Here is a 23775-nt window from a genome sequence, read left to right on the forward strand (position 1 = left end):
GCGATAAAGGCAACAGAGAAGCAGTTCTGCGGATGGTAATGGAAGCAAGATTGTAGAAAAATCAAGACATGTTTATAGGATTTGTCGACCTGGAAAAAGCGTTCGACATTGGCAAATGGTGTAATATGGTCGAAATCCTGAGAAAAAACAGCGGTAAGCTATAGTGAAAGACGGTTAATATACAACATATGTACGAATCAAGAGGCAACAATAATAGTGTAAGACCAGTAACGAAGTGCTTTGATTAAAAAGGGTGTAAGACAGGGAAGTAGCCTCTCGCCAATGTCGGAAATAAAAGGAAGGTTCAAGAGTGGGATAAAAATTGATAGTGAAAGGATATCAATGATAAGATTCGCTGATGACATTCCTATCCCCAGTTAAAGTGAAGAACAATTTCGGGATCTGTTCAGTGGAATGAATAGTCTGCTGAGTACAGAATATGGACTGAGAATAAATCGAAGAAACAAGAAAGTAATGAGAAGCAGCAGAGATGAAAACAGCGAGAAACTTAACATCACAATTGGTGCTCACGAAGTAGATCAAGTTAAGGAATCCCGCTACCTAGGCAGCAAAATAACCCATGACGGACGGAGCAAGGAGGACGTAAAAAGCAGACTAGCACAGGTATAAAGGGCATTCATGGCCAACAAAAATCTATATAGCCCTCAATGTCAAGAAAAGTTTTCTGAGAATGTACTTCTGGAGCACGACATTGTATGTTAGTAAAACATTTACTGTGCGAATGGCGGAACGGGAGAGAATAGAAGTATAGGAGATGTGGAGCTACAGAAAAATATTGAAAATTGGGTGAACTGATAAGCTAAGGAATGAGGAGATAGTCCGCAGAGTCTGAGAGGAAAGAATACGTGGAAAACATTGAAAAGAAGAAGAGAGAGAATGAGAGGCCGTCCGTTCAGACATCAGGGGAAAATTTCCATGGTGCTAGAGGGAGCTGTATAGGGTAAAATCTGTAGAGGAAGACAGAGATTGGAATACATCCGGCATATAACAGAGGATGTTGGCTCCAAGTGCTACTCTGAAATTAAAAAAAAGGCAGTATTAGTCCTTATCAAACGTCAGATCAAGAAGATTTCTTATTTTCTGTATTATCAGATTCAATCTCTTTGCTTCCTAAGGGCCTTGGTTGTGAAACTTTTTATTTTTGTGTTGTTGAAGTAAAAGTTTTATCACTACCTGGGAATCGTGTTTTCATGGATGTGTACTCACTCTGATCACTACAGGAATAGTGAAAGTGCTCGAAAAGTAATGCTTATCTTATTTCGAACGTAATTTTCATCATGTCTTACATGCGATGCCTAATGTCAAGGGAAAACGTCAGTTTGGTCTCGTTACAAATAGAAATGTGTTTTCAAAATGAATTATATTCATCCGTTCGACAAAGCACCTTCACATGAGCCTTGTGTGACTTTCGGTTTAAAGATACAGGGTGTTTCAAAAAAGACCGGTATATTTGAAACGGCAATAAAAACTAAACGAGCAGCGATAGAAATACACCGTTTGTTGCAATATGCTTGGGACAACAGTACATTTTCAGGCAGACAAACTTTCGAAATTACAGTAGTTACAATTTTCAACAACAGATGGCGCTGCGGTCTGGGAAACTCTATAGTACGATATTTTCCACATATCCACCATGCGTAGCAATAATATGGCGTAGTCTCTGAATGAAATTACCCGAAACCTTTGACAACGTGTCTGGCGGAATGGCTTCACATGCAGATGAGATGTACTGCTTCAGCTGTTCAATTATTTCTGGATTCTGGCGGTACACCTGGTCTTTCAAGTGTCCCCACAGAAAGAAGTCACAGGGGTTCACGTCTGGCGAATAGGGAGGCCAATCCACGCCGCCTCCTGTATGTTTCGGATAGCCCAAAGCAATCACACGATCATCGAAATATTCATTCAGGAAATTAAAGACGTCGGCCGTGCGATGTGGCCGGGCACCATCTTGCATAAACTACGAGGTGTTCGCAGTGTCGTCTAAGGCAGTTTGTACCGCCACAAATTCACGAAGGATGTCCAGATAGCGTGATGCAGTAATCGTTTCGGATCTGAAAAACGGGCCAATGATTCCTTTGGAAGAAATGGCGGCCCAGACCAGTACTTTTTGAGGATGCAGGGACGATGGGACTGCAACATGGGGCTTTTCGGTTCCCCATATGCGCCAGTTCTGTTTATTGACGAAGCCGTCCAGGTAAAAATAAGCTTCGTCAGTAAACCAAATGCTGCCCACATGCATATCGCCGTCATCAATCCTGTGCACTATATCGTTAGCGAATGTCTCTCATGCAGCAATGGTAGCGGCGCTGAGGGGTTGCCGCATTTGAATTTTGTATGGATAGAGGTGTAAACTCTGGCGCATGAGACGATACGTGGACGTTGGCGTCATTTGGACCGCAGCTGCAACACGGCGAACGGAAACCCGAGGCCGCTGTCGGATCACCTGCTGCACTAGCTGCGCGTTGCCCTCTGTGGTTGCCGTACGCGGTCGCCTTACCTTTCCAGCACCTTCATCCGTCACGTTCCCAGTCCGTTGAAAATTTTCAAACAGATCCTTTATTGTATCGCTTTTCGGTCTTTTGGTTACATTAAACCTCCGTCGAAAACTTCGTCTTGTTGCAACAACACTGTATTCTAGGCGGTGGAATTCCAACACCAGAAAAATCCTCTGTTCTAAGGAATAAACCATGTTGTCTACAGCACACTTGCACGTTGTGAACAGCACACGCTTACAGCAGTAAGACGACGTACAGAATGACGCACCCACAGACTGCGTTGTCTTCTATATCTTTCACATCACTTGCAGCGCCATCTGTTGTTGAAAATTGTAACTACTGTAATTTCGAAAGTTTGTCCGCCTGAAAATGTACTGTTGTCCCAAGCATATTGCAACAAACGGTGTATTTCTATCGCTGCTCGTTTAGTTTTTATTGCCGTTTCAAATATACCGGTCATTTTTGAAACACCCTGTATGTATTGACAAAGGCAGCAAACCACGGACAACACTCGTAAAATCAGCACATATGGAGTATCGTTGCTGCATCGTGGTAGCAGACAGATAGTGGGGCCCACGCCTGCACACGAGACACAGTCGAACAAGGGAGGTGGGGCGAACACATGTTTGCAGAATTGATAAGCGCTGGAGCAAATGTCATTAAATCGAATAGAGCACTAGGCTAATGTGGGACTGCTCCATTGAATAAGGACATAAAATCAACCGAAAGAAACAATTTTGTTTGCAACTAGAGAGTAAATCTGCATCAATATCAGTATTTATCGTGTTGACTCCATACAAACACCGCGAAATTAAACTACAAATACACATATCAAAAAAAGTTTTGCATCACCTCGGTTCCGAGGGTTCCGGAACCTGTACAGAAAATTGGAATAGAGATCAATATAAACATCATTTCCTCCTTTTTTATAGCTCATGAAAACCGTACATTGCACCATACAGCGAGACCTGCACAGGTGGTGGTCCAGATTGCTGTACACACCGGTACCTCTAATACATAGTAGCATGTCCTCTTGCATTGATGCATGTCTGTATTCGTCGTGGCATATTGTCCAAAAGTTCATCAAGGCACTGTTGGTCCAGATTGTCCTCAACGGTGATGCGGCGTAGATCCCTCAGAGTGGTTGGTGGGTCACGTCGTCCATAAACAGCCCTTTTCAATCTACCCCAGGCATCTACGATAGGGTTCATGTCTGGGGAACATGCGGGCCACTCTAGTCGAGCGATGTCGTTATCCTGAAGGAAGTCATTCACAAGAAGTGCACGATGGGAGCGCGAACTGTCGTCCATGAAGACTAAAGCCTCACTAATATACTGCCGCGCCGGCCGTAGTGGCCGTGCGGTTAAAGGAACTGCAGTCTGGAACCGCAAGACCGCTACGGTCGCAGGTTCGAATCCTGCCTCGGGCATGGATGTGTGTGATGTCCTTAAGTTAGTTAGGTTTAACTAGTTCTAAGTTCTAGGGGACTAATGACCTCAGCGGTTGAGTCCCATAGTGCTCAGAGCCATTTTTTAATATACTGCCGATATGGTTGCACTATCGGCCGGAGGATGGCATTCACGTATCGTACAGCCCACCAGCGGTGCACGTCGACCCTACATAATGCCACCCCAAAACAGCAGGGAACCTCCACCTAACTGCAGTACTCGCTGGACACTGTCTAAGGCGTTCAGCATGATCGGGTTGCCTCCAGACACGTCTCAGACGATTGTCTGGTTGAAGGCATATGCGACACTCATCGGTGAAGAGAACGTGATGCCAATCCTGAGCGGTCCTATCGGTATGTTGTTGGGCCCATGTGTACCGCGCCGAATGGTGTCGTGGCTGGAAAGATGGATCTCGCCATGGAAGTTGGAAGCGAAGTTGCGCATCGTGCAGCCTATTGCGCACAGTTTGAGTCGAACCATGACGTCCTGTGGCTGCACGAAAAGCGTTGCTGTCAGGGTTCCTCCGAGCCATAATCCGCAGGTAGCCGCCATCCACTGCAGTAGCAGCCCTTGGGCGGCCTGAGCGAGGCGTGTCATCGACGGTTCCTGTCTCTCTGTATCTCGTCCGTGCCCGAACAACATCGCTTTGGTTCACTCAGAGACGCCTGGACACTTATCTTGTTGAGAGCCCTTCCTGGCACAAAGTAACAATGCGGACGCGATCAAACCGCGGTATTGGCCGTCTAGGCATGGTTAAACTATAGATAACACGAGCGATGTACCTCCTTCCTGGTGGAATGACTGGAACTGATCGGCTGTCGGACCCTCTCGTCTAATAGGCGCTGCTCATGCATGGTTGTTTACATCTCTGAACAGTTCAAAATTGGTTCAAATGGCTCTGAGCACTATGCGACTTAACTTCTGAGGTCATCAGTCGCCTAGAACTTAGAACTAATTAAACCTAACTAACCTAAGGAGATCACACACACCCATGACCGAGGCAGGATTCAAACCTGCGACCGTAGCGGTCGATCGGTTCCAGACTGTAGCGCCTAGAACCGCACGGCCACTCCAGCCGGCTCTCTGAGCAGTCAAAGGGACTGTGTCTGTGGTACACTACCCACAGTCAACGTCTGTCTATCTTCAGGAGTTCTGGGAACCGGGGTGACGCAAAACTTTTTTTGATGTGTGTATCTGCCGAAACACTAGAGTAAATGTGTCGGACGATTGCCAGGAGGAACGCATGGCTTAAATACAATTTGGAGAGAAAGGTGACCTCATCTAAGAAGAAAAATGTACCTCTTCTTTCGTGAATGTGTCGGTGACAGAAAGCTTTACAACTGTAGGCCACAAAAATTTTTACTTATTACTCTCGTCAAATATTGGGCAGGAACCAAACCAAATTTTACCATAAAGTTAAATCTCATCTTGACACATTTTAGAATTTTTCTGTTCACTAGAATAACTTGTTCGTCTTTGTTATTACATTGAAGTATGGTTCACCAACAGCAAAGATAGTGTCAAACGCTAACGCTTTCCTAGTTTCAATAAATTTGAGCCCCTCTGGTGATTAGTAATTTAAGGCAATCGTCATGAAATCTATTGCAGAAGGCCAGAGCATTGAAGCTCCAGTCCTCTTGCGTCGTCTTTTCACAGCAGACAAGAGTGTGGTTGTGACGGATGCCGCTGTCAGAATGCCTATGGTGGTCAAGGGGCTCCAGTTACATTTTAGGGGGTGGACTACTATGGTTGGTAGTTTATAGGTTACAGGCCGATGTAACCCTGATAGATGTATGAAGTGGACTAAATATCTGTCATCTTATTGAGCTAGTTTTCCTATAGTGAGCATCTTGTCCAGAAATTTCACTTAAATGCTGCATATGACGAGAGAAATTTGTTGGTTAGTGCTCAAAAGAATGGGGCAGCTTTTTCACATCAACTCTGGTCATTGCCCGCTGCCACCACAGGCGATATATTTGGGGTATGGCTCTCCAAGAATGTGAAACGTGTCAGATATGGCCGAGAAAGTATGTGGCGGTGGACAGAGAGGACATCTACATTTTCATGCCGGTGTGCACATTACACTGAGAAACAGCCAAACATTGCTCGGGTCTTGGATGAGGTCTGCAGTAGCTGACAAGGCGACGAGAGACGTCCACAATCTGATCAAAATTGTCCGGACACCTGTTGGTGGACATTAATATGAGGCGTGTACACACTTCGCCTTTACAACGTTCTGAACTCAGCTGGGGACATTTTCAATGAGTGTTCCAAATGTCTGTGGGGAAATGTCATTCTTCGTCAAGAGCCGAAACCAGATTAGAACCTTAGACACAGAGGTGTGGAGCGAAGTCGGCATTTAACGCGTCACATAGGTGTTCCGTCGGGTTCACGTCGGGACTTTGACAGGATACTCCCTGTCAGGTATGTTAGTATCCACAAACCGTTGTCTGGTACCGCGCGCCACGGAATTTGAATCCGCGCCAGACGTCATGGACGTCGAAGACCCCTAGAGGTCTCTGCACCATCGCGCCGTAAGCTGTGGCGGCGCGCGCCTCCTGGCTCGCTTTTAGTGTGAGGGCGCCACAGTGGAACACGTGGTTCCAGCGGACAATAGCGGCGCCCCCGATAGAGTATTTAAGCGCCTGCCTCTCCCTCAGCCAATCCTTCCATTCAATCCTTGCCACCCTCTACAATGTCATCCTTGCCACTGGCTTCTATCCTGACCTGTGGAAAACCTCCCATATCCTGATGTTCTCCAAACCCAACAAGCCTCCATCTGATGCCTCTTCCTATCGTCCTATCTGTCTCACATCGGTGTTCAGCAAGCTCTTGGAATCCATCCTTTCCCAGCGCATCCATCACCACCTCCGCCAAAACCACCTCCTCCCAAACACCCAATGTGGCTTTCGACTTTCCTTCTCTGCTGATAACCAACTCCTCCGCCTCACTCATCTCCTCTCCCTCCAGCTTAACTCCCATCGCTCCGCCATTTTTCTCTCCCTTGACCTCAAAAAGGCCTACGACCGTGTCTGGCATCCCGGTCTCCTGTTTAAACTCCAAACCTATGCCTTTCCTGTCAACTACATCCGTCTGATGGCCTCCTTCCTCTGCCACCGCCCCTCCTATGTTACCATCCATAATACCAATTCCCACACCTTCTACCCCTCTGCCGGTGTGCCCCAGAGCTCTGTCCTCTCCCCTCTCCTCTACCTCCTGTACACGGCAGATATGCCCCAACCCCGCCCCTCCAGTACACCTCTTGCAATATGCTGATGACACCGCATTCCTCGCCCTCGCTCCTACCCTCCAACGGTCCCAATGCCTTCTTCAGAATCACCTTGACCTTTTTGCAGCATGGTGTAACCAGTGGCTCCTGAAACTCAATCCTTCCAAGACCCAGGCAATCATCGTAGGTCATACCACTCGCTCCTTCTGGCTCCTGGATTTCTCCCTTACTGTCTGCACCCGTCCTGTCTGCCTCATCCCCACCCTCACCTACCTTGGCCTCACCATTGACCGTCACCTCACCTGGATCCCTCATCTCCGCTCCATCCAATCCAAAGCCCACAACCGCCTCCAACTCCTCAAACTCCTCTCTGGCCAGACATGGGGGTTGCACCCCTCTACCATCCTCCACACCTACAAATCCTTAATCAGTCCCATCCTCTGTTATGCCAGTCCTGCCTGGATATCTGCCCCCCCTCCCAAATTCTATAAGTCCCTCCAGATCCTTGAGCGTCATGCACTCCGCCTCGCCTTCCGTATACGCCTCCCGTCCCCCACGCGGATCCTCTATGATCTCATTCCTTTCCCCCATCTGCTCCTATTCCTCGAACATATCCACATCCTCTACACCTCTCGCCGCCTTGAACCCCCTCACCACCTGGTTGCTCCTCTCCTCTCCCATCCCCGCCCCCTGCCATGTCTTCATTGTTGTGTCCCCCCCACCCTCCATCTCTACACCCTACATCTCCTTTCCCAAGGTGGCTTCCATCAACTCCCCCTCCCGGATGAAGCCCTCTCTCCCTCCATTTATCCCTCCTATCAACTCTGATCCTCACTCCCCCTCCTTCCCTCTGTCCTTTTCCCAGGCTCCCTCTCCCCCCCTTCCATCCTCTTTCTTCCCCACCTCCCTTCTCTTTGCCCCCTCCTCTCCCCCGAGTCCTTTTACATTTCCCTCCTCTGCCTCCTCTCATTCCCTCTCGCGTCTGCCCTTCTCTCCCTTTATTAGTCCTCTCCCTCCTTGGTTCCTGCCCCTTTTTCGTTTTTTTCCTTCCTCCCTCCTTGTTCTTCCCCCTCCTCCAGGTCCCCTCCCCCCCATCTGCCTTTGGCTCGGGAGTGTCATCCTTGTGCTGCCACTTTCGTGCAGTGTTCTACATTGAGTGTTGTACAGTGAGTGTTCTACAGTGAGTGTTTTACAGTGAGTGTTCCGTGTTGCGTTTTTTGGGAAGTGTTGCGAACGGCCATCATACTGTCGCTGGGTGTGCCTTTTATCTCTTGCGAACAGAAACCAGACTCTCGCCGTGTTTTTTTAATTGTGTGTGTACTATGTTACTTGTCTGATTCCTGTGTCTTTTATTAATGTTGCCAACCCCTTTTGCTTTCTGTTTTAACTTTCCGCATTTTTCCGCCATTTTACACTTGACGTCACCGTTTTATCGCCTGTTTTTCTTGTTTCTTTTCTTCTTCCGTTTTTTAAAATAAAAGTCTGTAGGCTGTAGAGCAGCGTACTAAGCTGCTGCCAGCCCGCCCCCTTCGGGGGGAACTGAAAATCAATAAAGGGGAAAAAAAGCTCAGCCAGCTTTTTCCTCTCCTTCCCCCTTTTATTTTCCCATCATCTGTCCAGGTTCCCCCCACCTGCCCTCGGATGTGGTATGTCATATTTGCCAACTTTTTAGTGCAGTGTTCAAGTGAATGTTCAGTGTCGTTCGTCTTTCCAAAGTGTTGCGGACAGAAATCACGCTGTCACTGGGTGTGAATTTTATGTTACTTGCGAACAGAAACCAGACTGTCGCCGTGTTTTTTAATTCTCTGTCTATTATTTTACCTGTCTGCTTCATATGTATTTTATTACAGTCATCATCCATTTGTTCCTATGTTTTAATTTCCACGATCTTTTCCGCCATGTTACCATTTAAGTCTCCGATTTTATCGCCTGTTTTTATTATTTATTATCTTCCTCTTTTTAAAACAAATTCTGTAGGCTGAAGAGCGGCATACTAAGCCTTTGCCAGCCCGACCCCTTCGGGGGAATCGAAACCCAATAAAGAAAAAAAAAAAAAAAGCTCAGCCAGCCAGTCTAACCTCGCGTACGTTTGTGGACACATCGACTCGCGTTAGACAGGTAACTTACTTTCTTGTTCTGTGTACGAGTGGACGCGTTTGTTAATTTTCCTTGTGACTCCGTTGTTCGATCTTGTTGTTATTTCTTTCCTTCGTTGGTCGTGTCCGTCCTCTCGTGTTGTTCGCGGGCCTCTCCGCGGCTCCCGCCGCCCTTTCCGTCTGTTCAACGCCGCGACCGTCGCGGTCGCCGTTACAACACGTCGTGTCACAGATGCTGCTTTACGACAGGAGGCAGTGTCATGCTGTTACATTCATCGTCTCCGGACTGTTTTTCTGCTGCTCGCAGTACACCATGCTGTAAAATGTGCTGATGTCCTTCTGTGTTTAGGGTTATTTTAAGCGCACTCACCACGAAAAACACTCCGCCTGCAGTAATACCACTTCCTCCGTACTTCATTGTTGGTACTACACGTGATGGTGGGTAACGTTCTCCAGGCTTTCGCCAAAGCCACCACACTTCCGTCGAACTTCGACAGAGTATATCGTGAGTCATCACCCCAGATCACCGGTTTCCGGTCATCCACTGCCTAGTAGTGTCTCTCTTCACACTACATCAAGCGTCGCTCGGCAGACACTGCAGAAACGTGTGGCTCATGAGGAGTTGCTTGACGATTGTATCCCGTTATTTTTAACTTCCTACGCGCAGTACGAGTAGTTAGCTGAACCACTGGCAGCACTTTGGAGCTCTCGAATGATGTCTTCCGCTACTTTCATGCAATTTTCACAGCCATTATCTGCAGTACTGGACGGTCCCCGTCAGTCAGTACATAAAGCCTCCCTGGACTGGTTTAGCTGATCCTTCGCGTTTCCATTTCACACGTACGTCACCAACAGTCGACTTGGGGAACTTCAGTAGGGTGTAAATACTCCTGATAGATTTGTCACTCAGATGAAATCTAATGTCTAGTCCAAGATCGATGTCACTTATCTCTCCTGATTGACTCATTCTGGTGTTACTGTTTCTCTACAGACAGCTTCACACATCATTTAATACTAGCGGATCCGCTTCTCTTGACATCTAGTCGAAAATTCAGCATTACACTGGCGTGTCTGGATATTTTTGATCAGATAGTGTATATGTGTTTTCATGTCGACCTAATAATGACGGTTTCATTCTACAAAATACTAATGTTAGACCACAGAAGAGCAGTCTTTTTCAAGAATAGATCATTCATCGTATAGAGAAACCAGCTTGAGCTCAACGAGAAAAATCGAGAAATTAGATCTAATACAGACGTTTACCAACTTTCCTCCCGACGTTCGCGAATGCAACTGGAAGGGGATCCGATAGTGATACCAGAAGTAATCTCCACCACACACCCTCGGGTAGCTTGCGGAGGATTAATGTAGATGTTGATAACGCAAGTCCACAAGGTTCGTCTAGAGTCAGGTGCCGTATTACTCCTCACCAGGCACGTTGGTGCTTCTCGGAGCCCTTCTCTACAGGAAGCTCGCCAAAAAATTACTATTACTACTTGTAGAGATCATGAAGACACTATGTTTAACGGCCTTACACTCTGCCCGCAGTTAGCTTTCGCCCCCTCTCTGTGTTATCTTTCGCTACTTCAAATCGCTCTGAGCACTATGGGACTTAACATCTATGGTCATCAGTCCCCTAGAACTTAGAACTACTTAAACCTAACTAACCTAAGGACATCACACAACACCCAGTCATCACGAGGCAGAGAAAATCCCTGACCCCGCCGGGAATCGAACCCGGGAACCCGGGTTTTTCCCTACTGATTGGTCGCATTCTAGGTCAAATTTAGAGCACAAACTTCAGTTTTAAACATGATTACGAGTTGAACGCAAATTTCATGTCTGCGACAACTTTCAGCTATTGTGTACGTGGTATTATGTGTTTCCACTCTTCTCTCACACGCCATCACATTCGGTGCAAACCAACTTATTCCACTTTTTGTGAGGCCTACTCTGTGTTTGATGAACCAGTGCGGCCGAAGTGGCCAAGCGTTTCTAGGCGCTTCAGTCTGGAACCGCCCGACCGCTACGGTCGCAGGTTCGAATCCTGCCTCGGGCATGGATGTGTGTGATGCCCTTAGGTTAGTTAGGTTTAAGTAGTTCTAAGTTCTAGGGGACTGATGATCTCAGATGTTAAGTCCCATAGTGCTCAGAGCCATTTGAACCATTTGATGAACCAGTGTTGTATCTATAGTTTTAGAGAGTAGCGAATGATATCTCTAAACATGTCAGCTACGGTCGATTAGATATCTTCGGAGGTACTTAAGTCTATCGAATACGCAAGAATGACATTATTTCTAAATCTAAGGAACGGGAGTGCGCTATTTCATTACCACAGTAGTATAATCTTTAGAACTCGCGGTGCATTAGCTAATATTGCATTTGCTCTAAAACGCTGAAAAATCAGTATGTAAAAGCATAATACCAAACGTAGGTGATTGGGGAAAAATAGATATGAGGTGAAGCAAGTTTGACAACGCATCTCGTCAAATCTCTGTACATCAAATCACACTCAGCACTTACGTTTGTGACGATTGCCAGTATTTAGCAGAAATCATTTACAATTTAAAAAAATTTCGATTATGTCTAAAATAAGTTTAAAGAAATATTCATAAAATAAATGTTAGTAATGTTTCTACACGGAAAGAACGTCGTTTTTCTTTTCTTTTCTTTCAGCGTTAAACGCATTCTAAGAGTATTAAGGGCGTGACTGTAGTTTATTCCAGCTGGTGTCGGCATTACATATTGTAGGTGCAATAAAGGAAGTTAAATGTTAGTCAGAATGTAAATTAAGGCGCAAATGAGTTTGGGATAAGTCTGTGGCTACCCTTCCAATTCCGACTGAAAATAAGAGCAAGTGTTGATGACGATGGAGAGATTATTTTGCTCAGTGAGGATAAATATAAATACTAATCTGAGAGTATTCAAGAGTATTATGAAGGAGAAAAGCAGAATTGCGAAACATATTGTCGCGAATGTTGAAATATTCCGACTAGTTCTCTAACACGGTTTAGAGAGTAATTCTGTGCCGGAGTTAGCGCGCTGGTTGCTTCTGCGACGGAAGCGGCGAACCAATATTTGAACACGATAACGGATACTAGCGCCGCCTCGCAACTACCAACAGCGGACTACGAGACCAGCGCCCCGTACCTTAAGGGGCTCCGGAAAGGCTCAAAATCATGAAAAGTTCAATTTTTACTTTTTTGCGTTTTCTGAATCTGCAGACTATTACCTTTTAATAGATATATAATTTATTCAATTCCTTAGACTACAACTATTTTTAAATTTTTTGTGAAATGTGTTCTACATGGGCGTGACCCACTGTGGCGCTGTGCGATATGTTAATTACCTTGGTGACGTTGATTCTAAAAGTTTCAAACATGTTCAAGGACTGAACCCCTATGGTGATGATGTTGTAGTGCAGAAATTTGAGTGTATTGGACACGTACAGAAGGGAATGGGAATAAGACTTCGGCGACTGAAAGCTTCGTACAAAAAACAAAAACTCAGTGATGGTAAAGGGTTGGATGGGAAGGGAAGGTTAACTGACGGTGTAATTGACAAAATACAGAACTATTATGGAATGGCTATTAGGCAAAATACACAAAGTGTCGACGAAACGAAGAAGGCTGTTTGGGCTCTTTTTTTTTCATACTTCTTCAACCGATGAAAATCCCCAACATAGCTTGTGTCCCAAAGAAGAAGACAGTTGGTGTAAATATAACAAAGGATTGCTAACTGGTGAAGTGTACACTCATAAGCATAGTCTGCCTCATGCAATAATGGAGGTGATAAAACCTATTTTCAGAGACTTAGCAGCACCTGAACTCTTGAAAAAGTGTATTCACGGAAAAACTCAAAACCCCAATGAAAGTGTAAATAGTGTTATATGGTCGAGAATCCGCAAGACTGTATTTGTTGGAATAGAAACACTTCACTTTGGTGTGTATGATGCTGTTGCGACTTTCAATGATGGCAACATTGTAAGGTGCAAGGTATTTAGAAATATGGGAATGAAGATAGCATGGTACGAGATATGCTTGCTTTAAACAAGGAACGCCTTCGGGCTGCAGACAGGGCTGTAAAGAGTCTAGAAATACAAGCAAGAGTAAACAGGAGGAGGAACAAGAGGAAGCGTTTGCAGAGGATGAAGATAATCCATCCTATGGACCTGGAATGCACTAAAAAGTTAATCCAATCTTTGTCGCTCGATTCCCAAAACTTTTATTTTCTCATACTAATTACATGTTTTCTAAGGATCTTCCAAACATATTTGTTTCAAACTTTCAGTAAATGTTACACAGTACCTTCTGCATAATTTAACACAGCCTTTTTCCAAAAAACTGTATATTTTTGAATATATAAATAAAAAATTGCAAAAAAATGTTGTGAATTTTCATTGCAATTGAAAAAAAATCATCTTTAATAACTGAACTAAAATTTTGTAAAATCCCTGTGTTAAGTTGTAGCCCATATTCCAATAAGTAATCTGTAAAAAGTTCAACTTCCTACCTCAAATATTTTGTGAGGAAAGATGTAATTTATAAGCGTTATTTTAACATTGCAAGTATAGGGCGTTCCGGAGCCCCTTAAAGGGCAGCAACGACAGAATATTCCACAAGAACCACACACAGTGGGCATCACTCACTAGCCGAGTGACCAGCCACTCCCAGCGCATCATCATCGATCCTTCCAAAGATCCAGTATAAATACGGCCCTCTTACCCTGCTGCAGAAGAGTACAGTGGCAGCAGTGGGCGGACGACGCCGTACCCCTCCACTACACCCGCCCGTACGATCCGGACTTGATAATTTTCACTTGCCTTGGCCAACGTAGGGCACTTAGAAGACGTAGAGAATGAAGAATCAATCAGTTATAGATGGGAACTTGTAAATATTAAAGAGTGCGAGGGGTACTTGCATGAAACGCATTCGCTTCTGTACTTAGATAATTCCACCCAGTTTCAATTGAAAGAAAATCGTGATGGTGAGCCACTAACGGCTGCTCGTTACTTACGCGGTTACAGGTTGCAAACGGCTCGCCATCACAATTTTTTATCTTAAATTTCTTTGTGACTAATGCCCTTTTGGCATATTTATTATTTTATAAATGATATATGAGCACTGCCAGTCTTTCACGATGATTCTGTACTTATACTGTGTATCATACGGTTTTAGTCATGATTCTGTGACCATGTTATAGACCATTCTTTGATTTAAATTCTGAGGAAGACATTCCTAGCAGTGTTGAAGCCCGGTTAATTCGTTAAAAATAGTGACAGAGAGCTGTTTTCTTTCAATTGTAACTATTCACGGTCTCTGAACGTGCAGCCATGTAAAAAATTTTCCACCCAGTTTCCTGAATAAGCCTACCTAGTTCCGTGCTCTGCACCATTCAAAGCTTCCTTTTCAGCCGCGTTCGAGGAATCAGCAGGCGGTCTACCGCCAGTTAACCTCATGGAATTCATCGAATGAGGTAAGGTCACTTGTCACGAATCGAGCTGTCCTCCTTACTCCTTCTCATCACACGATAGTACGAGGAAATTAAACATGTGTTATCTAGGAAGCACTCTGCGTAAGGTTAGCGCAGCCAAAAAAATATGAAACAATGCTTTAGTCAATAGAAGAGTACCATTGGGATCAAACACTGGCCCAAAGTTGGGAAAGGTATTCCTGAAACTGTAGAACTAGAGAGCATCATTCAGACGAGGGAAACGGGAACATGGGGAACATAAAAAAAGAAAAAAAGAAAAAAGAACTGGTAGCATGTAAACTATGATGCAACATCGGGATATTAAAAGTGAAGTATGCCGAAAACCTAATGGTAAAGATAGCAGAAACAGTTAATGTCACAATGGAATGGGAGTTGTAAGGTATATGATCGTATGTGTTGACAAAAAGGAATGTAAAGAGATTAACAAGGTTACTGGGTACAGTAAGTCTACACAAATAAAAAGATTAGATAAATATGTGAAGAAATGGAGCTCAGAAGCCTGATAGACTCTTCTCCCCAATGCCGAGAGTGAGCCCTGGTGAAGTCAGTATGATTCTGAATTCTGAAAGTCAGTGCCGTATGGAACTTACCTGGACCCGTGGATGCTGAGACAACATGTAAACTGCTGCCTCTGCTATATCTTCTGGTTCCATGGACGGTATCGTATCGAAAAAGTTTGGAGGCAATATTTTGAAGTTCGTCTTGATGATTTCTGTTTTCACAGCTCCCGGAGAAATTTCCTGTGGTGAGAGAACGTAAGTAACTTGAAAACAAAGAATTAATAAGTGCAGTAAACGTCAGTTAATGTAGCTTTTATCCTCAAATATACATGTATATGGAGCTTGACAAATAGGTACTATCATTAATTTAGAACGCAATATTCGATAAATAACGGGTAATGGCTAAGTACATTTTTCTTACAGTTGAATAGAGGGACTTATGAGTAAAGCATCATGGCGTATTTACTGTGGTACTATGGGACAGCTGAAGGGAAGTCTAGTGGAAACAAGAGCTAGAATACGCCAGACGTTATTGTGGAGATAGTGTTTAGTAGATATGAAGAGGCTACGAAATTAATATGGGCTGTAAGTACAAGGTTTGGACAGAAATATGAAAACACCGCGAGTAATGTATGTTTGAACATAAATTCCGATGCCAGCAGATCCTGCAGGCTGCACTGTTGTATCTGACTACGAACGACACCTGTGCAACGTACTCAATACATTGCAAATGTCAGTCGCGTTCAGAACAGAGTTCCGTGTAGTTGCGAGCGCAATATGTCGGAGCTAAGAAAAATGGCTCTGAGCATTATGGGACTCAACATCTGAAGTCATCAGTCCCCTAGAACTTAGAACTACTTAAACCTAACTAACCGAAGGACATCACACACATCCATGCCCGAGGCAGTATTCGAACCTGCGACCGTAGTGGTCGCTCGGTTCCAGACTGTAGCGCCTAGAACCGCTCGGCCACTCTGGCCGACGCGGAGCTAAGAGAATTAGAAGGTGGGTAAACTGTTGGTATTCGTGTTGTGTGTGCTTGAGGCACGGAATCGAAGATTTATACTCCATGAAGGGAAAGCGGAAAAACATCATCCGCTGGATCACAGCGCGGACGAATGTGTGTGTTGAGTAATCGTGGCAGACGGTCATTGAAGAGGACTGTGACGAGAAAATAAGGGGACGACAGCTACAAAAGTAACTGCAGAACTGAATGTCGCATTCCGAACTGCGTCAGCACCAAAAAACATGAAGGCAGTATCATAAGCAGAGTAATGCGGGGCGAGCTGGAATTCAAAAGCAAACTCATCAGTAATGTAAATCCTCTTGACAAGAAAACGCGGTACCGAAGCCATGGAACCTGGACTATGGAGCAATGGAAGAAAGTCATTTGATCGAATGAGTCTTGTTTCACACTATTCCCAACTTCTGGCCGAGCCTGCGTCACAAGAGGCGGAGGTTCGGTGATGACTTGGGCAGTCATATCATGGTATTCCATGAGCCCCATGACTAGTCTGCAAGGTCGCATTACTACCAAAGATATATGTGTCCACTTTGATGATCAGCTCCAACCCCTGGTACAACGTGTTCCCCTATGGTGATGCTATGATCCAAGACTACAGGCCCCCAGTTCAGACTGCTTTCGTGAGCTAAAATGAAGGAATTTTGGGTTTAGCGTCCCGTCAACATCGAGGTCATTAGAGACGGAGCACAAGCTCGGATTGTGTCAAGCGTGGGGAAGGAAATCAGCCGGCCCCTACAAAGGAACCATCCCGGCATTTGCTTGGAGTGACTTAGGGAAGTCACGGAAAACGTAAATTAGGATGCCCAGACGCGGGTTTGAACCGTCTTCCTCCCGAAAGCGAATCCAGACTGCTAATGAATTCGCCACCTCGTTCGGTATTTGTGAGCTCGAGAATGAACTGTAGCATATCTCCTAGCGATCACATTTACCACACCTAAGTATTACTGAGACTTTGTAGTCTGCTTTGGAGAGAAGGATGCGTGATTGCTGTCCACCCCAATTATCGTTAGCTGAAGTTCCGACTATTTTGCAGGAACAGTGGTATAAGATTCTCTAAGTCCATTTTCATATAGATTTTTGCGGGACCTCGGTTATTCAATATAAAATGTCGAACCAAAACACGTTTCAGTCTTCTAAACTTAAAATTGTTATTTTATTTGAGCAACCAGTTCCGGCGCTACATTGCACCATCATCAGGCGTCCCGACCGAGGCAGCAAGTGATGATTTGCTGTGTCAAAAATCTATGGATAGGAGCCCCTATTGCCCGCATCTCGTGGTCGTGCGGTAGCGTTCTCGCTTCCCACGCCCGGGTTCCCGGGTTCGATTCCCGGCGGGGTCAGGGATTTTCTCTGCCTCGTGATGGCTGGGTGTTGTGTGATGTCCTTAGGTTAGTTAGGTTTAAGTAGTTCTAAGTTCTAGGGGACTGATGACCATAGATGTTAAGTCCCATAGTGCTCAGAGCCATTTGAACCATTTTTTTGGAGCCCCTATTTTGACTGGTCTAGAGATGGGATTCTTCCTACACGTCGGTCAGTGGACCTGAAGATGGCGTGCTGTAGCGCAGAAACTGGTTGCTCAAATAAAATAACAATTGGAAATTTAGACAGCTGAAAGATGTTTTAATTCGCATTTTATAATGGTGTAAGAGTCCCATGAAAACCGTACAAGAGTCGTACGAGACGACTGGAAGCTGTTTTGAATGCCAACCGTTTTCCTACACCGTACTATGAATGGTAATGTGTTATGCTTCTGCTGTTTCCGTATTTTTGTCCACCCCTTGGAAAATGGCATCAAACCAGCCATAACACGGACGACAAGACTGCTACACCATGACGCTCATTTTGCCTTCTTATAAGTGTAACAATATTTTCATTACTAAAACAAACTGTTTTTGTGTGGCAAGTAAAAGTACCGTATAACAATCAGGAAGAATAAAATGAGGGGAAAATTGCCTAGTGGGTCACATTTACATGCTTGCATTAAAAGTCTGTATTACTATATCTTTACACTGTAGGAACATTTTTTCCACAGAGTGCTCCACGAAGTTCAGTTCATTTTTAGATCGCTTTAAACTGTCAGTCACCAATAACTTCAGTATCACGTATCCTTGCAGTACATGCTGCAGACAGCAGTCACACTTCACATTGTCTACATAAGACGTCTCTGCTTAAAGAACTGCCATTGTGATTCTATGTTTCATCTTGTCAGTCAGATTACGTTGTTAGTCATAGAGGCGACTACAATTTCAGTTGTTCACTGATCTTCTTACATGTAGAATGAAATTTTCACTCTACATCGGAGTGTGCGCTGATATGAAACTTCCTGGCAGATTAAAACTGTGTGCTGGACCGAGACTCGAACTCGGGAGCTTTGCCTTTCGCGGGCAAGTGCTCTACCGACTGAGCTACCCAAGCACGACTCACGCCCCGTCCTCACAGCTTTAATTCCGCCAGTACCTCGTCTCCTACCTTCCAAACTTTACAGAAGCTCTCCTGCGAACCTTGCAGAACTAAGAACAGTGATTTAAGAGAAGAGTTCAAAATTACTTCATCACCTGCATCAGTTCTCTTGGGACTGGAAACTGATTAAAAAGAAGCGGATCTGTTCACGTAAGTCAGTCTCATTGTGCAGAGACGATATTATAGCACTTCAACATGAATAACTGCAAGGCTACACAATGAGATTTTCACTCTGCAGCGGAGGGTGGGCTGATATGAAACTTCCTGGCAGATTAAAACTGTGTGCCAAACCGAGACTCGAAATCGGGACCTTTGCCTTTTGCGGACAAGTGCTCTACCGTGGCTAAGCCATGTCTCCGCAACATCCTTTCTTTCAGGAGTGCTAGTTCTGCAAGGTTCGCAGGAGAGCTTCTGTAAAGTTTGGAAGGTAGGAGACGAGATACTGGCAGAAGTAAAGCTGTGAGTCGTGCTTGGGTAGCTCAGTCGGTAGAGCACTTGCCCGCGAAAGGCAAAGATCCCGAGTTTGAGTCTCGGTCCGGCACACAGTTCTTACATGTAGCTTATAATCGATTACTTCATGAAAAAGTTAATGGTGTTTGTGTCAGTGCTCCATTTTCTATTAGTTTATAAAGTAAAGCCGCGCGGAGAGGCCGCACTGTTTGAGGCGCCATCACTCGGATTGCGCGGCCCCTCCTGCCGGAGGTTCGAGTCCTCCCTCGGGCATGTGTGTGTGTGTGTGTGTGTGTGTGTTATTCCCAGCATAAGTTAGTTTAAGTTAGTTTATGTAGTGTATAAGTCTATGGACCGATGACCGCAGCCCGTATCTCGTGGTCGTGCGGTAGCGTTCTCGCTTCCCACGCCCGGGTTCCCGGGTTCGACTCCCGGCGGGGTCAGGGATTTTCTCTGCCTCGTGATGGCTGGGTATTGTGTGCTGTCCTTAGGTTAGTTAGGTTTAAGTAGTTCTAAGTTCTAGGGGACTGATGACCATAGATGTTATGTCCCATAGTGCTCAGAGCCATTTGAATCATTTTCGATGTCCGCAGCAGTTTGGTCCCTTAGGACTTCCCACACATTTGAACATTTTATAACGTATAATTCCAACACATTATTACTCAGCTATGTATCAAGCCTCACTGATTAACTATGGTGAATAACGACAATTTTTCCCTTGGTATCACATTGGTACAAAAGCCTTTTACACGCTTCTATTATCTGCAGGTATTTACCTAACAGTTTTACAATCCAGAAAGATTCATTTGGTCAGAGTGTATTTGATTCTTGATCATCTCCAAAAACCGGGCATTATTGATTCTTGCATGAAACAGCTCACTAATACTGGTATCTATTATTTTCACAGACTTGTATGTTAATGGGCTAAAGATGCAATGATGTGCAATAATGTATGTGCAGTTTTGATTTCAGCTGAGAATGGAAGTGATTATAAGCGAGTGTAACAGATAATATGTGGCAAGGACATGATCGTTGTGGCTAAACATAGCTCGCTGCTGTGATACATACGAAGAAATGAATTCGTGATCTCCGACATATACTGCAGGTTAATGTGATTGTGTATGGATAAGAAGTTTGAGAGTGACCAAAGTAAAGGTTTCATGTGGCGCAAAATTTGTATTCTGCAAATGCGAGCATAAACGGACGTCAACAGTGCTTGCTTCCAACCAGCTGTTTTCCAGTGGACGCAGACACAAAAGAACTGCAAACATCAAACTAATAATATTCATATCACGAGGAATGTAACGGATGTACTCGAATATTTACCATATGGGTATACTACACTGTTGCTGTCACCATCTAGCAGCAGACAATTTTAGGAGACATCACTGAATGCTTTCGAAAAAGTGAACTTAATGATCTTTGAACTACACTCCTGGAAATGGAAAAAAGAACACATTGACACCGGTGTGTCAGACCCACCATACTTGCTCCGGACACTGCGAGAGGGCTGTGCAAGCAATGATCACACGCACGGCACAGCAGACACACCAGGAACCACGGTGTTGGCCGTCGAATGGCGCTAGCTGCGCAGAATTTGTGTACCGCCGCCGTCAGTGTCAGCCAGTTTGCCGTGCCATACGGAGCTCCATCGCAGTCTTTAACACTGGTAGCATGCCGCGACAGCGTGGACGTGAACCGTATGTGCAGTTGACGGACTTTGAGCGAGGGCGTATAGTGGGCATGCGGGAGGCCGGGTGGACGTACCGCCGAATTGCTCAACACGTGGGGCGTGAGGTATCCACAGTACATCGATGTTGTCCCCAGTGGTCGCCGGAAGGTACACGTGCCCGTCGACCTGAGACCGGACCGCAGCGACGCACGGATGCACGCCAAAACCGTAGGATCCTACGCAGTGCCGTAGGGGACCGCACCGCCACTTACCAGCAAATTAGGGACACTGTTGCTCCTGGGGTATCGGCGAGGACCATTCGCAACCGTCTCCATGAAGCTGGGCTACGGTCCCGCACACCGTTAGGCCGTCTTCCGCTCACGCCCCAACATCGTGCAGCCCGCCTCCAGTGGTGTCGCGACAGGCGTGAATGGAGGGACTAATGGAGACGTGTCGTCTTCGGCGATGAGAGTCGCTTCTGCCTTGGTGCCAATGATGGTCGTATGCGTGTTTGGCGCCGTGCAGGTGAGCGCCACAATCAGGACTGCATACGACCGAGGCACACAGGGCCAACACCCGGCATCATGGTGTGGGGAGCGATCTCCTACACTGGCCGTACACCACTGGTGATCGTCGAGGGGACACTGAATAGTGCACGGTACATCCAAACCGTCATCGAACCCATCGTCCTACCATTCCTAGACCGGCAAGGGAACTTGCTGTTCCAACAGGACAATGCACGTCCGCATGTATCCCGTGCCACCCAACGTGCTCTAGAAGGTGTAAGTCAACTACCCTGGCCAGCAAGATCTCCGGATCTGTCCCCCATTGAGCATGTTTGGGACTGGATGAAGCGTCGTCTCACGCGGTCTGCACGTCCAGCACGAACGCTGGTCCAACTGAGGCGCCAGGTGGAAATGGCATGGCAAGCCGTTCCACAGGACTACATCCAGCATCTCTACGATCGTCTCCATGGGAGAATAGCAGCCTGCATTGCTGTGAAAGGTGGATATACACTGTACTAGTGCCGACATTGTGCATGCTCTGTTGCCTGTGTCTATGTGCCTGTGGTTCTGTCAGTGTGATCATGTGATGTATCTGACCCCAGGAATGTGTCAAAGAAAGTTTCCCCTTCCTGGGACAATGAATTCACGGTGTTCTTATTTCAATTTCCAGGAGTGTAGTAGAAAGCTCTCCCGAAGGTAAAATATTGGCCAGATCATTTTATTATTTGTTCTTCTGTCTCGAAGGATTTATATACGTTGAGCTCGTTTCTTTAGAGTAAACGAGACTGCCTGCATCTCGTGGTCGTGCGGTAGCGTTCTCGCTTCCCACGCCCGGGTTCCCGGGTTCGATTCCCGGCAGGGTCAGGGATTTTCTCTGCCTCGTGATGGCTGGGTGTTGTGTGCTGTCCTTAGGTTAGTTAGGTTTAAGTAGTTCTAAGTTCTAGGGGACTTATGACCACAGCAGTTGAGTCCCATAGTGCTCAGAGCCATTTCTTTTTGAACGAGACTTTCTACAATAACTGTGACACGGAGACAGATTATTTCTGCCACTCGTATTAGTCAATCTACTTTGTAGCGAATCCAGCGTGAACACCTAGCCTAGTTTTTGTAAACACCGACGAAATTTAATGAATTAATTGCCTATGGTGTTACAGCGACTTGATTTTATAGACGGTATCTCCCATCGCGAAAACTACCCCATAACTTTGCACATCATTAAGACGTCAAAATGCAACTGTTTAATTAATGCTCCACTTCGTTAGACACCCTGTGGCTTGAGGGAAATGACGAACTTACTTTAGTGGCGAACTTATTGGTGTGCTGGAAGAGTAGTATCGGCTTTTGGTTGGTTGGTTGTTTGGGGAAGGAGACCAGACAGCGTGGTCATCGGTCTCATCGGATTAGGGAAGGATGGAGAAGGAAGTCGGCCGTGCCCATTCAGAGGAACCATCCCGGCATTTGCCTGCAGTGATTTAGGGAAATCACGGAAAACCTAAATCAGGATGGCCGGACGCGGGATTGAACCGTCGTCCTCCCGAATGCGAGTCCAGTGTCTAACCACTATCGGCTTTTGTTCTCCAAACAAAATGAATAACAGTGTTCTCCAGAGTTAGGCAGCCAAGACAGGCTAATGAACGACGTAATATACTATATATCGACCTCCCGTTTTCGCTACGTTATAGAGATTAATGTGGCGAACTTTGTATGTTTATAGTTGACGAATTATGACTGACTTCGATTTTTTTTTAAATGGAACTATATACTTTTTCTGTAATAGTGTAAGGAAACATCGAAGAGGCCTACAAGGACTTAACATGTGTTAAAATTAATGATACAGTCCCTTAAACATCTGTCGCAGTGTACCAAATGTAAGCAAACGCGTAACGCAGGTATGGTTTGTGTGCTTATTACACTCCTGGAAATTGAAATAAGAACACCGTGAATTCATTGTCCAGAAAGGGGAAACTTTATTGACACATTCCTGGGGTCAGATACATCACATGATCACACTGACAGAACCACAGGCACATAGACACAGGCAACAGAGCATGCACAATGTCGGCACTAGTACAGTGTATATTCACCTTTCGCAGCAATGCAGGCTGCTATTCTCCCATGGAGTCGATCGTAGAGATGCTGGATGTAGTCCTGTGGAACGGCTTGCCATGCCATTTCCACCTGGCGCCTCAGTTGGACCAGCGTTCGTGCTGGACGTGCAGACCGCGTGAGACGACGCTTCATCCAGTCCCAAACATGCTCAAGGGGGGACAGATCTGGAGATCTTGCTGGCCAGGGTAGTTGACTTACACCTTCTAGAGCACGTTGGGTGGCACGGGATACATGCGGACGTGCATTGTCCTGTTGGAACAGCAAGTTCCCTT

At 45.6% G+C, this 23775-nt stretch overlaps 1 protein-coding gene across 4 annotated transcripts in view; it reads right to left on the minus strand.

Moving 5' to 3' along the window:
• Window positions 1–23775, minus strand: part of LOC126143726 (dehydrogenase/reductase SDR family member 11-like) — a 151742-nt gene that overhangs the window by 3939 nt on the left and 124028 nt on the right. For 3 of the 4 annotated variants that reach the window (XM_049915444.1, XM_049915443.1, XM_049915445.1), the window contains exon 5: window positions 15373–15522. The exons of the other annotated variant lie outside the window; for it this stretch is intronic. In XM_049915444.1, the coding sequence (XP_049771401.1) occupies window positions 15373–15522 (150 nt within the window). The remainder of the gene's footprint in view (window positions 1–15372; window positions 15523–23775) is intronic. 4 annotated transcript variants of the gene reach the window in all.

Source organism: Schistocerca cancellata, chromosome 2 (assembly GCF_023864275.1).
Source record: "Schistocerca cancellata isolate TAMUIC-IGC-003103 chromosome 2, iqSchCanc2.1, whole genome shotgun sequence".
Lineage (NCBI taxonomy): Eukaryota > Metazoa > Arthropoda > Insecta > Orthoptera > Acrididae > Schistocerca > Schistocerca cancellata.